At 52.7% G+C, this 16,343-nt stretch overlaps 1 protein-coding gene across 46 annotated transcripts in view; it reads left to right on the top strand.

Annotated features, from left to right (window-relative positions):
* Positions 1–16,343, top strand: part of LRRFIP1 (LRR binding FLII interacting protein 1) — a 141,826-nt gene that overhangs the window by 106,376 nt on the left and 19,107 nt on the right. For 32 of the 46 annotated variants that reach the window (XM_027588824.2, XM_027588826.2, XM_027588825.2 and 29 more), the window contains 5 exons: positions 7,237–7,272; positions 7,674–7,796; positions 9,293–9,364; positions 11,134–11,304; positions 15,356–15,448. In XM_027588824.2, coding sequence (XP_027444625.2) covers positions 7,237–7,272; positions 7,674–7,796; positions 9,293–9,364; positions 11,134–11,304; positions 15,356–15,448 — 495 coding nt within the window. The remainder of the gene's footprint in view (positions 1–7,236; positions 7,273–7,673; positions 7,797–9,292; positions 9,365–11,133; positions 11,305–15,355; positions 15,449–16,343) is intronic. The other 14 variants (XM_027588827.2, XM_027588786.2, XM_027588799.2 and 11 more) reach the window with 2 other exon arrangements.

A 16,343-nucleotide genomic window follows, 5' to 3' on the forward strand; every position in this document is an offset into this window, starting at 1 on the left:
TATTCCGTGATAGCAGAATCGCATTGCTACATGTCTAAAGGATCGTGGAAGAAGTTAGTGCGTGGGGCTGCCTGGGAGGAGGGACGCTTTGTACAGTGGGAGGAATGTAGCCGGGTACGTGATGTGTGGGGGTTCTTATGACTTAAAAGTTGGAAGGATTGGCTTTTAACTTTGTTTGTAATGTCATCTGTTACTGGACCCAGACGGTTTTTAGAACAAAAAATCACCAGGAAGGGCCGTGCTGCCATTGTGCCATTGGCTCTCGCACTACTCGGGATCGGGGAGAGTACAGAGCTGCCTTCCTGTTCCTCTCCAGCTAGTTCCTGCCCTTTCCGTGTCCGTGGTCCGTGTTTGTCCCAGGGTCTTTGCAATTTCAGACGGTTTCTCTTCATCCGATGCTTTGTGCGAGGGCGCCGTATGTTCTTTTAATGACAAGGCTGTGCAGGGCAGTTGCCGGGGGACACCTGGGCTGGCTGGCACAACGTCCAGTGGGCAGGCGCTGGGCTGTGTGGTACGCATGCCCAGGCCGTGCGGCTGAGGATCGCCACGTCAAAGGCCAGTGGCGCCCTCCTTGATAAACCCCAACTACGAGAAAGCCAAGCCGGCAAAATGGATCTCTTGCCCTAGTCCCCAGTTACAGAGAAGCTCGAATGTGGTTCTCAGCTTAGTGATACAGCACCAGGGTTAGATGTGCAGACGCCTGGAATTTAGGGAGTGTTCCTCGGCATCAGAGAAGAGGCCGTCAAGCTGAGGTTTCCTGCTGGTATAGATGCACCTGTTGGTTGCTGGTGATTTGCTCCTTTTTTAAATTAGATAGTCTTTTTCGAGCCTTGATGTTTCATGCAAATGCAGATACCGGATCCGCTTCTGCAGATCCCTGGCAGCTGAACCCGTATCTGTGAGTGGGGCAGCCACACTGCCCCGTGCTCTGTTGACCCTGACTCCAAGGCCAAGGCCAGAGCCGTCATCCCTGGGCCTGCACTGGCGTTTTCCTGATGGGGAAGAGTGTTCCCGGCCACCGTTTACACATGGAGGATGAGGAAACAAGAGACAGACCAAGGGGCCCAGGATTAAAACAGGAGAGCCTAGTTCTTCATGGAAGTGAAGACTGCCTGCTCTGTAAACACCAGCGCCGGTCCCTGCCGCCTCCACGTTTCACGCACCCACCAGCCACCTTCATGGCCATGAGAGCCCCTGGAGCCTAGCCCTGAGGAGGCTAGGCGAGCCACGGCCTGACCGCTCAGGCTGTGCGGGAAGGTGTGGTGGCAGGCGCCCCACGGGGCCCAGGGGCTCATTGCTCCACTGATGACCAGCCCAGCAAGAATAGGAAGATACTCATTGTTCAATATCACATGACGTCAGTTTTTAAATCGGACGAGTTGCTTTGTGCGGTGTCCTTCATATTCTGTGGTAGCACCGCATGTTACACTCATCCATGGGGAGCCTTGGAGCTACTGGGAAGAAAACTTTTCCACGGTAAATTTAACGGAGATCGTCTTCTTTAGGCATGATACTCACTCACGCTCAGTCACGTTTTGGGAAGTATCTGCAGTTGACAGAAGGTGGCCCTGGCCTGCCCTGCGAAGGAGCACGAGCCCCCCTGGGTCCAGCTCCTTGGTGCAGCTCCCGGGAAGCACGGAGCCATGAATGCCATGATTATTTCACTGCTTTGGGTCTCTTCAGACATTAGGACAAGGCCACAGCATAAGGGGACTTCGTCTAGTCGCTTAGACTGAAGTGGCCAAGATCAGACACAAATTTCGGTGTCCTGTGCTTTCTACATTTGTGGAAAATGTACCCACATAAAGCGGGTTCCGTGGGTGACCGTAACCAGAGAGGCGGCGTGAAACGTGCCCGCGTCCCCGGGACCTGGTGAGCAAGGCGGGCCGGCCGGGAGAGGCCTGGCCTCAGCTGTGCCCGTCCTCGGGGCTTCTCCAGGTACCGTCAGGGGAAAAAGCAGCAGGTACTGGGGCTGCCGGGCCCCTCTGATCCTAAAGCTCTTTCTCGTTTAGTTCTCTGGGTTTACAGCACAGGAAACACAATGGAGCTCTGAAGGGAAGGTGGGCAGAAGAGCTCTGAGTGAGTGACGCCATTAGGCCTGTGGCCAAGCTGATTTTTCAGTTCACTACAAACATATAAACCATCTTTATCTCTTCTCTGAGACAACCGCTCATTTACGAAGGTCAGCCGACTGCCCTACCGTTGGCACATTTCACAAGCGAAGGTCAGCATCTCGCGGGCTGTGTGGGACTGGCCATTGTCCCGCCCCATCTGGGCATCGACGGCTCCCACCGCTGCTCCCCTGGCTCCTGGGGAGTGATCCGTGGCCTGCTGATTCATCAGGAATGTGGATCCAGGGGAGTGTGAGAGTGGACGGGGGACAGGAGCCTCCCTGGGAAGGCAGTAGGACTCGGGCAAGGGCCAGCCCTGGAAGGCTGAGTGTGGAGGAAAGCCCTGTGCCCCCCCCCGGAGGGGGGCACTCTTAAAGAGCAAACGTAACCAGAATGGAGGAAGTGGTTGCTCCTCCCACTTGAAGACAATAAAGGTGCCTCAGCACCCAAAGACATCCCCCAGGCCTCGGTCCTCTCAGCAGATGCCTGCGCCACCTCAGGACCTCAGTCACATTGTTCCCGTTCTGCAGATAAGCTGGAAGTGCTTCTCCAACAAGTCTGGGCTCTTCCCCTTGAGGAAGCTCTGGGGTTCTTTCCTTCAGTCAGTGTTTACTGAGAATCTAGAATGTTCTAGGCATGGGGCTGCAGTGGTGAGCAAGATATGGGATGCATAGGCCGGAGGAGACAGGCAGGCAACAAACGGGCACGCATATGATGCAGCCTCCCCGGGAGAGATGCAGGAAGCTCTGAGAGTTGGAATCGGGAGGTTGGTGGTCGCGCGGAGGGCCTCGCCTGGTGACACCCACACCCCTGTGTCATCCAGGCCCCAGAATCCTGCCGGGCATCCAGCAGAGGCTGCCGTGTTCCTGACACATCCACCAGAGGTGTCCTGAGCGGAGCCCAGATTCATGTTCCTGTGTGTATTTAGAGAAAACATGAGTGACAAACTGGAACCTCCAGCCCGTTTAGCTAGAAAAACAAAAGACCGCAGTGACCGATGTTTTCTGTTGTATGAAGAGGCAGGGGCAGCAGGTGGAAACACAGGTCATGGTGTGACTCCAGGAGTCCAAGGGTAAGTCAGGAGAACGTCAATATTATTGGATGAAAACCCGAAATTTCCACGCCAATGGAAGACTTGACTACTATTTATATCTGAAGGAAGATTGCCCTTAAAATGGGTGTTTTCTGAGCAATGTTCGCTATTGTCAGTTTGTTTGTTGAGAGGGACTGTGTGCGGACACAGCTCCTCTGGTCCCATTTTGCATCTGGGGCCTGGGGTTGCCCAGCAGGAGGCTGGGGACACCGTGAGGAATAGATCCTTTGTGCCTGGCCTCTCTGCTAGGGTCCAGCCATGCTCACGTGTCGTGTTGTCTCTGGGCAGGTGGGCAGGCCGGCTGATGATAGGGAAGCCTGGGAACTGTAGGCCTCAGCAGACTCGATGTTGAAGTGAGGCTGAGTAGCATGCTCGTGTAGACACAATGTCAGAAGGTTGGAATTAATAAAATACTTAATGTGCTACTTGGATCACCTGTTTTTGAAAGGAAGCGTTGCCATAAATCTAAAATTCAACAGAAATTGTTTAGAAGTGACTATTTCTGGTTGATTTTAAAAGCTGTCTTTGTGGACACTCGGTTGTGATTGTAAAATGCTGGTACACACACGTCATAAATCTGTTACTGTGAAGTTTTCACGCCGACCGCAAAGGTTTAGAATTGCTGGTTCGGGGGAGTGACAAAGCGAAGGCCTGCCGGGTGTGGGGCCCCGTTGCCCTGGCGTGGACCAGGACGCCGGTGTTCACGGAGGCCCCGTGGCTTGGCCCAGGCCCCGCGCAGGTATGGGCCTCAGTGGCTTGCAGCAGGTGCACCTGACGGCATCCCCTGGGTCCTGCTCTGCCCCGGGTCTGCTCCATGGCCTCCCCCACACCATGTCACACAGCGACTAGGACAGCGCCCGGCACCCCCGCCCAGGTCTGTACAGGCTGCCATCTAGTGGCAGCTAACGGGACTGCGGCAGCTCCTTGCTGCAGGGTCGCTGTCCCCGGGGCTCCTTGTCCTTCGGAATTCAGAAAGGCCCGTGAGCACACGTATCCTTTGTCGTTCAGAAACGGACTAAGGGCACTTACCCTAATGTGTACACAAGAGATTGGAACAGCGGTTAAGCAGAGATTGGCTATAACTCTTGAGAGTTTCATTTTTTTCCCTGCATGGTCTCTACTTAAAAACACAGCCTAAATTTTCCCATTCTGGGTCCATTATGTATTTCTGAGCAAAGGCTTTTTTAAAACTATTTTAAAACTATTTTTAGACCTTTTTTTTGAAAACCAAAAAACTAGCTGTGGTTTTAGGTTTTTTTCTTCCTTATTTGATGTTTTGCAAATTACAAAAGTAATATTTATGTTGATGGTATCGAGGGAAACAAGGCAGAACACAGCAGTGTTAAAGGACTGCCCCCCCACCCCCCCCAAAACAGTGTTTTTGGTCTGGTCTGTGTTCTTCCTCATCTTTATCACAAGAAATACTGAAAAAACGTGGGGTCCTCCTTTTACGGGCACAGATATCTCTGTAGGCGGATTTCTGGACTTTCATTTGTATACAGAATATTTACCTGCTGCTGACCAGCACTTGGAAAGATTCTGTGTAACCCACAGAGGCAAGGAGCAGCCAGCTTCTCGGCGGTAACTGAGAGTCAGTGCCGCTGGCTCTTCCTATTTGACTAGTAGTTACATTACCTTCCTTGTTTTCGTCTCATGAGTACGTGCCCTGCCAACTAAGCGATTCTAGGGAGTGAGGGCCTCGGGCCCAGGGGACTTAATACATTGATTCCCCTGCACACCAGTTGATACATAGTCAGCTTTTCCTCAGTGATTTGAAGTTTTCAGGAATATTTTTATTCCCGAGTGAAGAGAGGAACCACACTTGACGTGCTGGAATCGTCACAGTGAGAACATTGGCCCCGGGCTCTCTGGGGCTCTGCCAGGGACGAGGAGATAGAACCATTTTGACCGAAGGCCACCTCAGCCCCCCCCCCGGAGCGTCTCCTCAGGCTGCTGTGGCATGCACGTCTAGAAAGAATAGTAATTCTAGGTGTGTGTGTTTACACTACCAAACACACATGCCAACAAATGGCAGGAGGCATGGCACACGGTTGGAGAGTGAGCTCTCCGTAATGGGCTGTCACTGGTCCACGTCAAGCAGTGGAACAGGGCATGTGCAGGCTGAGATTGCCTGGGAAACTTGCGGGAGACGCACGGGCTGGCGTGGGCCCTCGGAGGATAGCCAGCTGTGGCCAAGCGGAAAGGAGAGTCCTCTGGGCGGGGCGGGACTAGCATCCAAAGCCCCCACCCCCACCCCAGGGCTTATTTAACAAACCGGGAGTGAGGCCAGTCTGTTCTTGGATCCATCCCCCCAGCCTGGGGATGGGCCTCTTCACTCTAGTTTCTTCTCCTGCTCTTAGGACAGTAAGGAGACCAGCGAGATGAAAATAGGGAGTTCTTGCTGAAGACCCAAGTGTGGGCCTTGTCGGGGAGACCAGATGGGGTGGCTTTGGGAATGAGACCCCGGGGCTGAACTTGGATCTGTTGAGTAGGAGACCCTTGAGCTTGGCTGAGCTAGGAGCTGGTTTTGAAAATTACCTCCTTTTGGATTAATCGAGTATATTCTGTGGGAATTCCATTTGAGCTGCTTGGTTGGCTGATCCGCTCTTACACTTCGCGGTCTCGTTTTACTATTTGCTTTAGGTGTCCTGCCCTCGAAGAGAAAGGTGAAGGTGTGATGGGTTTGGAGGAGAGAAGGTAGCTGTTAGTGGGGGACAGGTTGGTGAGGCCTTGAGCGTCCAGCCCACTGTGGGCCCAGGGTGGGCACAAGACAGGGTGTGTTGGTCTTCCCAGAACTCTGCGGTGTCCCGACCAGTGCTTAGCCCCACATCTTCATGCTCTCCCGAGTCCAGCTTCATGATGGGCTGTTTTTCGTGTCCGTGAGCCACTCCGCCACATCCTCCCAGCCAGCTCTGTTTGGACTCCTCGACCTGAGTTCAGACTGTCTGTGGTTGAATGTGCGAGTGTACCTGCAGAGCTCCTGGCTGCCCACCGGGTCTGCCGAGGCAGAGCTGTGGTCTGCAGTCGGCTCCACGGAGGTCAAAGTTAAGAACATCTGGGCTACAGGAAGGAGGATCGGAGACATGCTAGTTGTCAGCTTCCCCCAGAGGATTTGGAGACAAGTGGGCATGGGGTTTTCTCACCCTCTGTGAGCTTCCCAGTGGGTTTGTGGAAAGGAGCCCTCAATGTGCAGAAAAAAGAAAGTTGGCCTTTGTGGGATGCTCAGCAAAGAGACGTGGCACCATTGCCAGCCTCAGCCTGTTGGCGCCCAGACCCCTTCGAGGTGCAGGGTCTCCCTTGGGGGCAAAGCTACGGCCCACAGGCTGCTCTGGGTCCCCCGAGAGTCCTGCCTGAAGAAGGGACAGAGCAGCCTCAGAGACACGTGAAAAGCCAGATTCTGGGGTCTCACTTTTCACCTGGCAGATTCTCCTGTGCCTTCACCCCCTGCCGGCTCCCCACTTCTGGGCATCAATCCCAAGATGGTTAAACCAGAATCTTCACTTCGGCTCCATTATTCAGGAGAAGTAGGAAAAGTTGCAGTGGGCTCCGCTGCTTCCTCTTGCCTTAGAGACCCAGGCAGCAAGAGGCCTGGTCCTGCTCTCTGGCTGTAACCATAGTAACAGCGGGGGGAACAGGCTTGGAGCTTGTCATCATTACCCGCCCCCCCCCCCCATCAGGACCAACACGCAGGGCTGTGGGAAGCTGTGAAGGAAACCTGTGCCAATTTGGTTCATTCACAAATCCCTGATTAGGCTCTTCCTGCGGTCGGTGTGTATGTCGTTCAGACGTCGTGTTCCCGTGGAAATTACGAACGTTGAAAAACCACCCGGTGAAGTTCACAGTGGCACCGTGAGCTGCCTGCAAGCCACCACTGTGCCCGGCATGGCCTGGCAGAAGCGGATCCGCGGGTCTCGTTGGCAAAGCAGTTTTTAAATTACAAAGGAAGCTAATGTGTTACCATCTTATTCTCTAAACCCATATTGTCCATTTAATGCTCTTAACTATTTCGTATTTGTCCATTTTCCTCCACAGGTGGAAGAGAGACCAGAAAAAGATTTCACCGAGAAGGTAAGGAATCTCTGGAAGCCTTTATGTTGTGTTGTTGATAAACCACGTGAGGCCCAACGTGTATGGACAAAACTGACAAGAGAATACGTTGGTTAACCTTGAATGAAGATGCCCACCCGGGAGTGAACAGGGCGTGCATGTGGCACCACAAACTCCAGGGAGTCCCCCAGAGCCACTTCCAGCCTGGGTGTTAAAGCCTGCAAAGAGCAGAGGCATCCACCGTGGACCCAGGCATGAGCTTCGGGTTGACCCAGACTAATTCCCAGGTCTCCATGAGGCCCCTCAAAGTGAACCTCTCTTTATTGCTTTCCATAAGCCCCTGGAGATTTGACAACATACAGTAGACTTGCAGGGGACTCTGGTTTTGTCTGAAATCACATTTGGACCTTGTGGCTTTGCAGGGCTCACGTAGCCTGCCCGGCCTGTCTGCAGCCGCCCTGGCCTCCCTGGGCGGGACCTCTCGGAGGGGAAGTGGGGACACCTCCATCTCTGTTGACACAGAGGCGTCCATTAGGGAAATCAAGGTAAGGCTGCCTACCTACTTGTGTCCTAGAGGAGCCTCTTAGGAAAATCGGTCTTCGAGCATAAGTTTGTAAAGGTCTGGATCTTTCTTCTGGGTCCAGTCTCCCCCACGTTCACATGTTCTAGTCACACTAAGACCAGCTCAGATTGGGTCTCCCGCAAGAAGCTGCTGCACCTGCCCGCCCCACCCCGGCTGGGCAGACCCGTGCCCTCTGCCCTCCCTGGGCCCTCGGGCACACCCTGCGGTGCTCGGCTCCTTCCGTATACCTGGCGTGCACAGACAGGTGGTCTCCGTTTTTCTGGAATAGTCTCCATTTTTCTGGACCCCAGATTACTCAACTGCTCCTGACAACACTCCCCTGCCCTTTGAGTGTCCCCCCTCCCCTGCCTAGAATATGCCCCTCCTTTCTATCTGTAGTATGCACACTGTGCCTCGAATAGATCATCGTTGTGTTTTAGTGATTTTTTTTTCTCCTCCCACTGGAATGTAAGCATCATTCTGTGCTCCAACCTCACCACTCGATGGGGGCCACTCTGAGCATGTAAGAGACAAAGGCAGGACTGTCTGGAAAAGTAATTAGGAAGCTCAAGAGACTGGCTGTCCTCTGGAGAGCAGAGCCAAGGCCCGAGGGGGAAATGTCAAGGATGGGATTTGGCTTCGTTGAGGGAAGAATTTTCTATTAATTAAAACTGGTGAAAAGGGAACCCCGCTGCAGGTGGTATCTGAAGCTGGATGACCACCTGCCAGGGAGGTTAGAGAAGGGATCTAGCATCAGCCAGGGCGGGGTCTGGGCTCCCTAAAAGTGCCTTCAGAGTCCTGTGCTTTGTAAGGACAGTTTTTGTGGGCTGCTCTTCCTAAAACGTCCGCGCGCCCTCCCTGGGCCACCAGCGGCTCTTTGCCCGTCCCTTTGCTGCGTCCAAGTGCAGTTTGCTGCAATCCTGAGTCGTCTCTGCTCGTAGTCTTGAGAGCACCGTTCATTCGCTCGGCGAGCGTGTATTGAGAGTCTAGCTCAGACCAGACGCCGGGCCCCAGGAGTGCGGAGCAGAGACGCGAGCGAGGCTCTGTAAATGCAGGGGCGGAGCTCGGCTGAGTCCCACCTTTAGTATTTTCCTCTATCTAGCACCAGGTAGCAACCCAAAGAGTCTGAGTTTTAACTATCAAATATGAGTAAAAGAACCTGTTCCACTTTTGGAAACTCCTTTGTCTGTTTTATAAAAAATTGTGCAAAAACATAATGATATAGATCTGCATTTTGTAAAATTTTGTGACAATATCATATGAGATAGACTTCAGTTTTAAGCTTTGTGATTTTGAAATTCATTTTATTTTCCTTCAACACTTAAAAAAAGAGAGAAGAAAAGAAAATCACTGCCCAGACTCCCCAAACGAGGGAAACGACCCAGAAGTAGAAAAGATTTAGGGGACGGCTTCTCTTTCTTTGTGGTCATGCTCACTTTTCTCCCCCCGATGTCATTTGCCTCTTTTGCCAATTCCTAGGAACTGAATGAGTTAAAGGACCAGATTCAGGACGTAGAAGGCAAATACATGCGGGGGTTGAAAGAGATGAAGGTATACCAGTTTCTGGAAGTGTGGGCTGATGGTATTAACCCAGTTTAACTTCAGAAAACCTGAAGAAGACACATAGACTGCATGCTCGCTCTCAAGAGCCTCCAGACTACAGAATTCGAGGTGGCAGGAACACGGGCATGGCCTTGTGCCCTGACTGGTCTCCCTGATGCAGCTTTTGAACCGAGACCTGGGCCCTGTAACCCTCAGTAGAAACAGTTACTAACACACTTCCTGATGCATGTTTCTGACTCACCCTCCTCGCCCGGCCCACACCCAGGTTTCTTCTCACTTCCCACAGAAGTGCACCGTATGCTTGCAGAAGGGTTTGAGGGTTTTTCTTCACTGTCTGTAGTCGCTCCATACAAATAATGCTTCACTTAATTTGCTTCTCAAAGCATCGGATGTGTACCAGGAAGGCTGTCATTATTGCCATGCTTCTGAAACACCCAAAGTACTTGCTTGCATGTTGTAAAGTTCCACTAATTGAAGCAGCGTCCGAACGTGCACCCTCTCGGGTTTATCTGAGCAAATAGACACTACTGTAAGAATGTGTTATCACTGCCGTGTGCCAACCAGGAAATTTAGTTGCCGTATTCCTCGGTGGTGAGGTGGGTAGTTGAGGACTGTGTTCTCTGTGGTTCTAGCAGTAGGTGGCAAGCCTGTTACTTCCTCTTCAGGTCCCCAGAAAGGGCCCCCAGAATAGTCTTGAGTTTTCTATCACAGGGGCACCAACCAGAGGCCATGTTTGTTTTAAAATGACGAATTAATCCCGGGCATGCTTGTCACCTCTCCTTGAAGAGAGGGGGAAGTTATGGTTGACTTTGAATGCATGGTGAGAAGGGGGTCACGGAACCAGCCCAGGAGCCACGGGTCCCACCTAAAATTGTCACCCTGGTTCGCAAGTGCAGGCGAGCGTAGCACGGATCTCCGTGAGGCCTCCTCAGAGGCCCTAACCACGCAGTGCCCACCCCTCTTTAGCTTCGGGTGGTTCCCACCCCCAGGGATTCACCCTCCCTGTTCTGGGGTCCCCTTCCTCTGATCTGTGCTTGGGGACGAACTTGCTGCTCCCCTCCATTGCCTGGCCAGTGAGAGTTTGAGCCGCAGGAGGGCCGTGTTTCCTCTGCAGGCCTCTCTCCCCGGGGCTGTCCTTCCAAAGGAATGCCGTCTGTCCTTCCAGGACAGACCCAGTGAGACGTGTGTAGCTTGTTGAGTCGTCCTGTAGGTCGAAACTTAAAATGCCACCTAATCCTCTCCTGGTTCACAAGCCCAGACAGGGGCAGCCGACAGTGGCAGGTGTCGCGTTCTCTCAGCCGACACTCACTGGCTCTTGCCGGGGTTCTGGTCACATTTCGTGAGGGACTACTTCCGAAACCTGTCAAACGGCCCACGCTGCTACAACGGGCGCCACCGAGTCCCGCGGTCAGGTCACGGGGTCAGGCCCAGAGCCTCCCCGTCACGTGTCTCCCTTGTGCTGATGGCCATGGAAGCCGTCTTCTTCCCAGATACAATTAAGAACTAACTTTCTAAGTTAATAACTAATATTCTGAGTGGTTAATAACCGACTTGACCCCATTGAAAGGGGGGAATTTCTGTGCATTTGAAATTATCGTGTGTTTCTTATTCTGATCCATTTGCCCTAAGAAATAAAGTCTAAAAATAGGGCTAGTTTTTTGGGTTGTTTTTTTTTTTTATTTTCTTCAAAGAGCACTGAGCTAATCTCTGTTTTTGTTCTCTTATACAATTTCAAAAACATGACACGGTTTCTGCAGGACTCATTAGCAGAAGTTGAAGAGAAATACAAGAAGGCTATGGTTTCCAATGCTCAGCTGGACAATGAAAAGACGAACTTCCTGTACCAGGTCGATACCCTAAAGGATATGTTGCTGGAGCTTGAAGAGCAGCTGGCTGAGTCCAGGCGGCAGTATGATGAGAAAAACAAAGTAAGCACCAGTGTGAGAGAAAACAGTGGGTGGGGAGTGTGTGTGGCATACGGCGTGTCTGTGGGGGGCGTGTGTGTCATGGCGTGTCTGTGGGGTGTGTGTGTGTGTGTGTGTGTGGCATACGGCGTGTCTGGGGTGTGTGTGTGTCATGGCGTGTCTGTGGGGTGTGTTTGTGGTATCCGGCGTGTCTGTGGGGGGGGGGTGTGTGTGTGGCATACGGCGTGTCTGGGGTGTGTGTGTGTCATGGCGTGTCTGTGGGGTGTGTTTGTGGTATACGGCGTGTCTGTGGGGGGGCATGTGTGTCATGGCGTGTCTGTGGGGGGTGTGTGTGTGTGTGTGTGTGGCATACGGCGTGTCTGTGGGGTGTGTATGGCATACGGCGTGTCTGTGGGGGGACATGTGTGTCATGGCGTGTCTGTGGGGTGTGTGTGTGTGTGTGTGGCATATGGCGTGTCTGGGGGGGTGTGGCATACGGCGTGTCTGTGGGGTGTGTGTGGCATACGGCGTGTCTGGGGTGTGTGTGTGTCATGGCGTGTCTGTGGGGTGTGTTTGTGGTATACGGCGTGTCTGTGGGGGGTGTGTGTGTGTGTGTGGCATACGGAGTGTCTGGGGTGTGTGTGTGTGGCATACGGCGTGTCTGTGGGGGTGTGTGTGTATGGCATACGGCGTGTCTGGGGTGTGTGTGTGTCATGGCGTGTCTGTGGGGTGTGTGTGTGGTATACGGCGTGTCTGTGGGGGGGGTGTGTGTGTGTGGCATACGGAGTGTCTGGGGTGTGTGTGTGTGGCATACGGCGTGTCTGTGGGGGTGTGTGTGTGTGGCATACGGCGTGTCTGTGGGGTGTGTGTGTGGTATACGGCATGTCTGTGGGGTATGTGTGTGTGTGGCATACGGCGTGTCTATGGGGTGTGTGTGTGTGTGGCATACGGCGTGTCTGTGGGGTGTGTGTGTGGTATACGGCGTGTCTGTGGGGGGTGTGTGTGGTGTGTGGGTGTGTGGTGTGTGCGTGCCTGTGTGGCATACGATGTGTCTGGTGTGCGTGTGTGTGTGGCATACAGCGTGTCTGGGTGTGTGTGTGTGTGTGTGTGTGTATGTGTGTGTGTGGCATACGGCATGTCTGTGGGGGTGTGTGTGTGTGGCTTACGGCATGTCTGGGGGTGTGTATGTGTGTGCGTGTGTGTGTGGCATACAGCGTGTCTGTGGGGTGTGTGTGTGGCATACGGCGTGTCTGTGGGGTGTGTGTGTGGCATACGGCGTGTCTGTGGGGTGTGTGTGTGGCATACGGCGTGTCTGTGGGGTGTGTGTGTGGTATACGGCATGTCTGGGGGGGGGTGTGTGTGTGGCATACGGCGTGTCTGGGGTGAGTGTGTGTGTGGTATACGGCGTGTCTGTGGGGGGTGTGTGTGGTGTGTGGGTGTGTGGTGTGTGCGTGCCTGTGTGGCATACGATGTGTCTGGTGTGCGTGTGTGTGTGGCATACGGCGTGTCTGGGTGTGTGTGTGTGTGTGTGTGTGTGTGTGTCATACGGCGTGTCTGTGGGGGGGTGTGTGTGTGTGGCTTACGGCATGTCTGGGGGTGTGTATGTGTGTGCGTGTGTGTGTGGCATACAGCGTGTCTGTGGGGTGTGTGTGGCATACGGCGTGTCTGGGGGGGTGTGGCATACGGCATGTCTGTGGGGTGTGTGTGTGGCATACGGCGTGTCTGTGGGGTGTGTGTGTGGCATACGGCGTGTCTGTGGGGTGTGTGTGTGGCATACGGCGTGTCTGTGGGGTGTGTGTGTGGCATACGGCGTGTCTGTGGGGTGTGTTTGTGGCATACGGCGTGTCTGTGGGGTGTGTGTGTGGCATACGGCGTGTCTATGGGGTGTGTGTGTGTGGCATACGGCGTGTCTGTGGGGTGTGTGTGTGGTATACGGCATGTCTGGGGGGGGGTGTGTGTGTGGCATACGGCGTGTCTGGGGTGAGTGTGTGTGTGGTATACGGCGTGTCTGTGGGGGGTGTGTGTGGTGTGTGGGTGTGTGGTGTGTGCGTGCCTGTGTGGCATACGATGTGTCTGGTGTGCGTGTGTGTGTGGCATACGGCGTGTCTGGGTGTGTGTGTGTGTGTGTGTGTGTGTGTGTGTCATACGGCGTGTCTGTGGGGGGGTGTGTGTGTGTGGCTTACGGCATGTCTGGGGGTGTGTATGTGTGTGCGTGTGTGTGTGGCATACAGCGTGTCTGTGGGGTGTGTGTGGCATACGGCGTGTCTGTGGGGTGTGTGTGTGGCATACGGCGTGTCTGTGGGGGGGGGGTGTGTATGTGTGTGTGTGTCTGTGTGTAGATACCAGTTCTCCACTTGTCCAGGAAACCCGAACATCTGTGAATAAAAATGCCATGCTCTTTGTAGAGGGCTTTGAAATATCAATATGCACAATTTCACTCTGTAAACTAGAGACAGTTTTACTGGTAGAACATTGTGTTTTGTATGTAAGATAAAGTTGTAACCAGGAAAAACCAAGCCTACAGAGAACCAGCGTGTTCGGATGGACATAATCGGGTGCCTCAGGATTTTCCTGTCGGAGCACCCGGCTGGCTCAGCCAGTAGACCAGGCAACTCTTGATCTCGGAGTCATACGCTTGAGCCCCACGTTGGGTGTAGAGATGACTTAATAATATCTTTTTTAAAAAAAAATAATTTCCTGTTAAGATACATTTCTGGATTTTTATTTTGTTATCTTTTAACAGCATCGAGAGATAGCCAGTTACAAATATATTCATTTATTTTATTCCATTTAAGAGTTACATACCTTCATTAAAGCTAAATTAAGTTGTTATGATAGCAGCAAGAAGTCTGAGCCTATGTTGAAATCAATGACAAAAGACTAATTAGATGTTCTTTGTGGGATATAAAGCAAGGAATACTTGTTTTTCAGTTTTAGGAATTAGTTGGTCTGTCAAACCCTAGGATATTGTCCAATTTTTCAGAGTTGCTGAGGTAAACAGAAAACCTAATTTGTGTCACTTTTTTTTTTTTTAAACGGGCTTTATCCCCTAAATCCCAAAGGGTTAAAACCAAGGTGCCATTAACAACTCAAAGGTCTCCTTCTTTGACGGCTATAGAATTTAGGAGCTAAAGAAGAATTTTACTTATGAAGTTCCTGAGAACTAAACTCTGAAACAAAGGAGGAGTTTCCCATGAGACCCGATGATGACGTAGGTTATACAGTCATAGGAGCAGATGCTCACTGTGGACCCCACTGTGGGGAGGGTACTCTGATGCATCCTAAACACCCCTAGGATGTCCTCAATCAGGCATCAGGAAGTAGACCAAGAACCCCCAAGTCTAATTCCAGAGAATTTGGATGATCCTGGAATGTTGTCCCAAGCGGGGGAACAGGGACCAAGCAGAGCCCAATAGGCAGGCCCTTGTCACAGCTAGGAGGGGACCAGTCACCCTCGAAGTTCAGAAAGTGGGTGAGCAGGTGAGGCCAGGGTGAGAAGCGAAGGTCACGTCCCTTCCAGGTTAACCCCCTGACTGACCTGGCAGGTATACACCCTGCTGTCCTAAACGGCTGGGTACCAGACCATCCTCATGGATTGTGCAGTACTGTGCTTTTGTCCCTGGAGTGGGGGCGCCGGGGTACAGGGTTGGCCATCCACTTAATAAGATAAGCTTACCAAAGGAGACCCTATTTACCTCCCTTTTTATCCTAAAGAGTATTCATTGTCAGATTTCAAAATCAGGGCTAGTTCCAACCGAAGTCCTTCACAGAGCTGCCTCCTCCAGGCCCCCCGCACAGACGGCCCCCATGGAGAGGGCCCCCCTCCCCACCCCGCCAGGCCCTGCCGTCCTGGAAAGATTCAGGGAGCACCTGTCTGATGCATCAGGTCCACAGGGAAGTTTACAGGAAATCAGAGAGTCCAGAGGAGTGGGCTCGTGTTGCTAAAAAGGCCTTGAAAATTGTGATGATGTGGTAATAGGTAGTTTGTTCCAAGGTCAGCGTAAGTCGTGGGGACGTGACCTTGAAAGAAAGTGTGGTTCCGTCACCGTGTCCATGTTCTTTCCCTCCCGTGTAGGAGTTTGAGAGGGAAAAGCATGCCCACAGCATCCTGCAGTTCCAGTTTGCCGAAGCGAAGGAGGCCTTGAAGCGGCGGGAAGAGTTGTTGGAGGTGAGTGGCGCTCCCTCGTTTGCTCTTCCTTCTGTGTCTTAGGAGTATTTGGGGAGTTCATTACGAAAGTTAACCATTTCCTCGAAAATTGAGAGTTTAGGCTAATTCTCCATGCCTCACTTAAGGAAAATGGTTCCTTTCATTGGTGAAGATTCTCATTCTTTGGGGGGGCTTTGTGTTTGTTTTGAGAGGCATGGCCGACAGAATGATGGCCCCCTGAGATGTCCAGGTCCCAATCCCCAGGACCTCGGATGTGGCACCTTACACACCAGAAGGGACGTTGCAGGTGTGGTGCAGTGAAGGGCCTTGTGATGGGGAGTGACCCTAAATTATCTGGGGGCCCACTGTCATCACAGGGTCCTTATGCTGGGAGGCGAGAGAGGTAGCAGGAGGAGGTCCGGTGGGGGGGAGGGGGGTAGCAAGGCTGGTCCCACGTGAGGAAGGGGCCAAGAGCCAAAGAATGCGGTGGCTTCTGGAAGCCAAAAAAAAAAAAAAAAAAAAGGCGGGGAGGGCATGGGTTCTCCCCTAGCGCTTCCAGAAGAGAATCCAGACCTGCCCACACCTTGATTCTAGTGCATCAGACTCATCGACTCATTTTGGACTTCTGAGTTCCAGAACTATAAGAGAATAAATTCGCGTTGTTTTTAAGCCACTGACTTAATGGCACCTTGTGACCTTAGCAGTAGGAAACTGATACAGGGTTGGTTCTAACTTTTGAACTCGATCAGAACTTGAACTAGTGCCTGTAAGTAAGAATGTGCCCCAGGCAGGGTCTCTGCCCGCTTCTCTGGCCGCTGGAGGCTAAGGCCAAGGAAGAGGTTCCGGCGTTGAGAGGCGAATCCGGGCTAACGCAGGAAGTGGGGCTGGTACCTCCTCCACACGTGTCTGTGGGCTC

The sequence above is a fragment of the Zalophus californianus genome, chromosome 3 (assembly GCF_009762305.2).
Source record: "Zalophus californianus isolate mZalCal1 chromosome 3, mZalCal1.pri.v2, whole genome shotgun sequence".
Taxonomy (NCBI): domain Eukaryota; kingdom Metazoa; phylum Chordata; class Mammalia; order Carnivora; family Otariidae; genus Zalophus; species Zalophus californianus.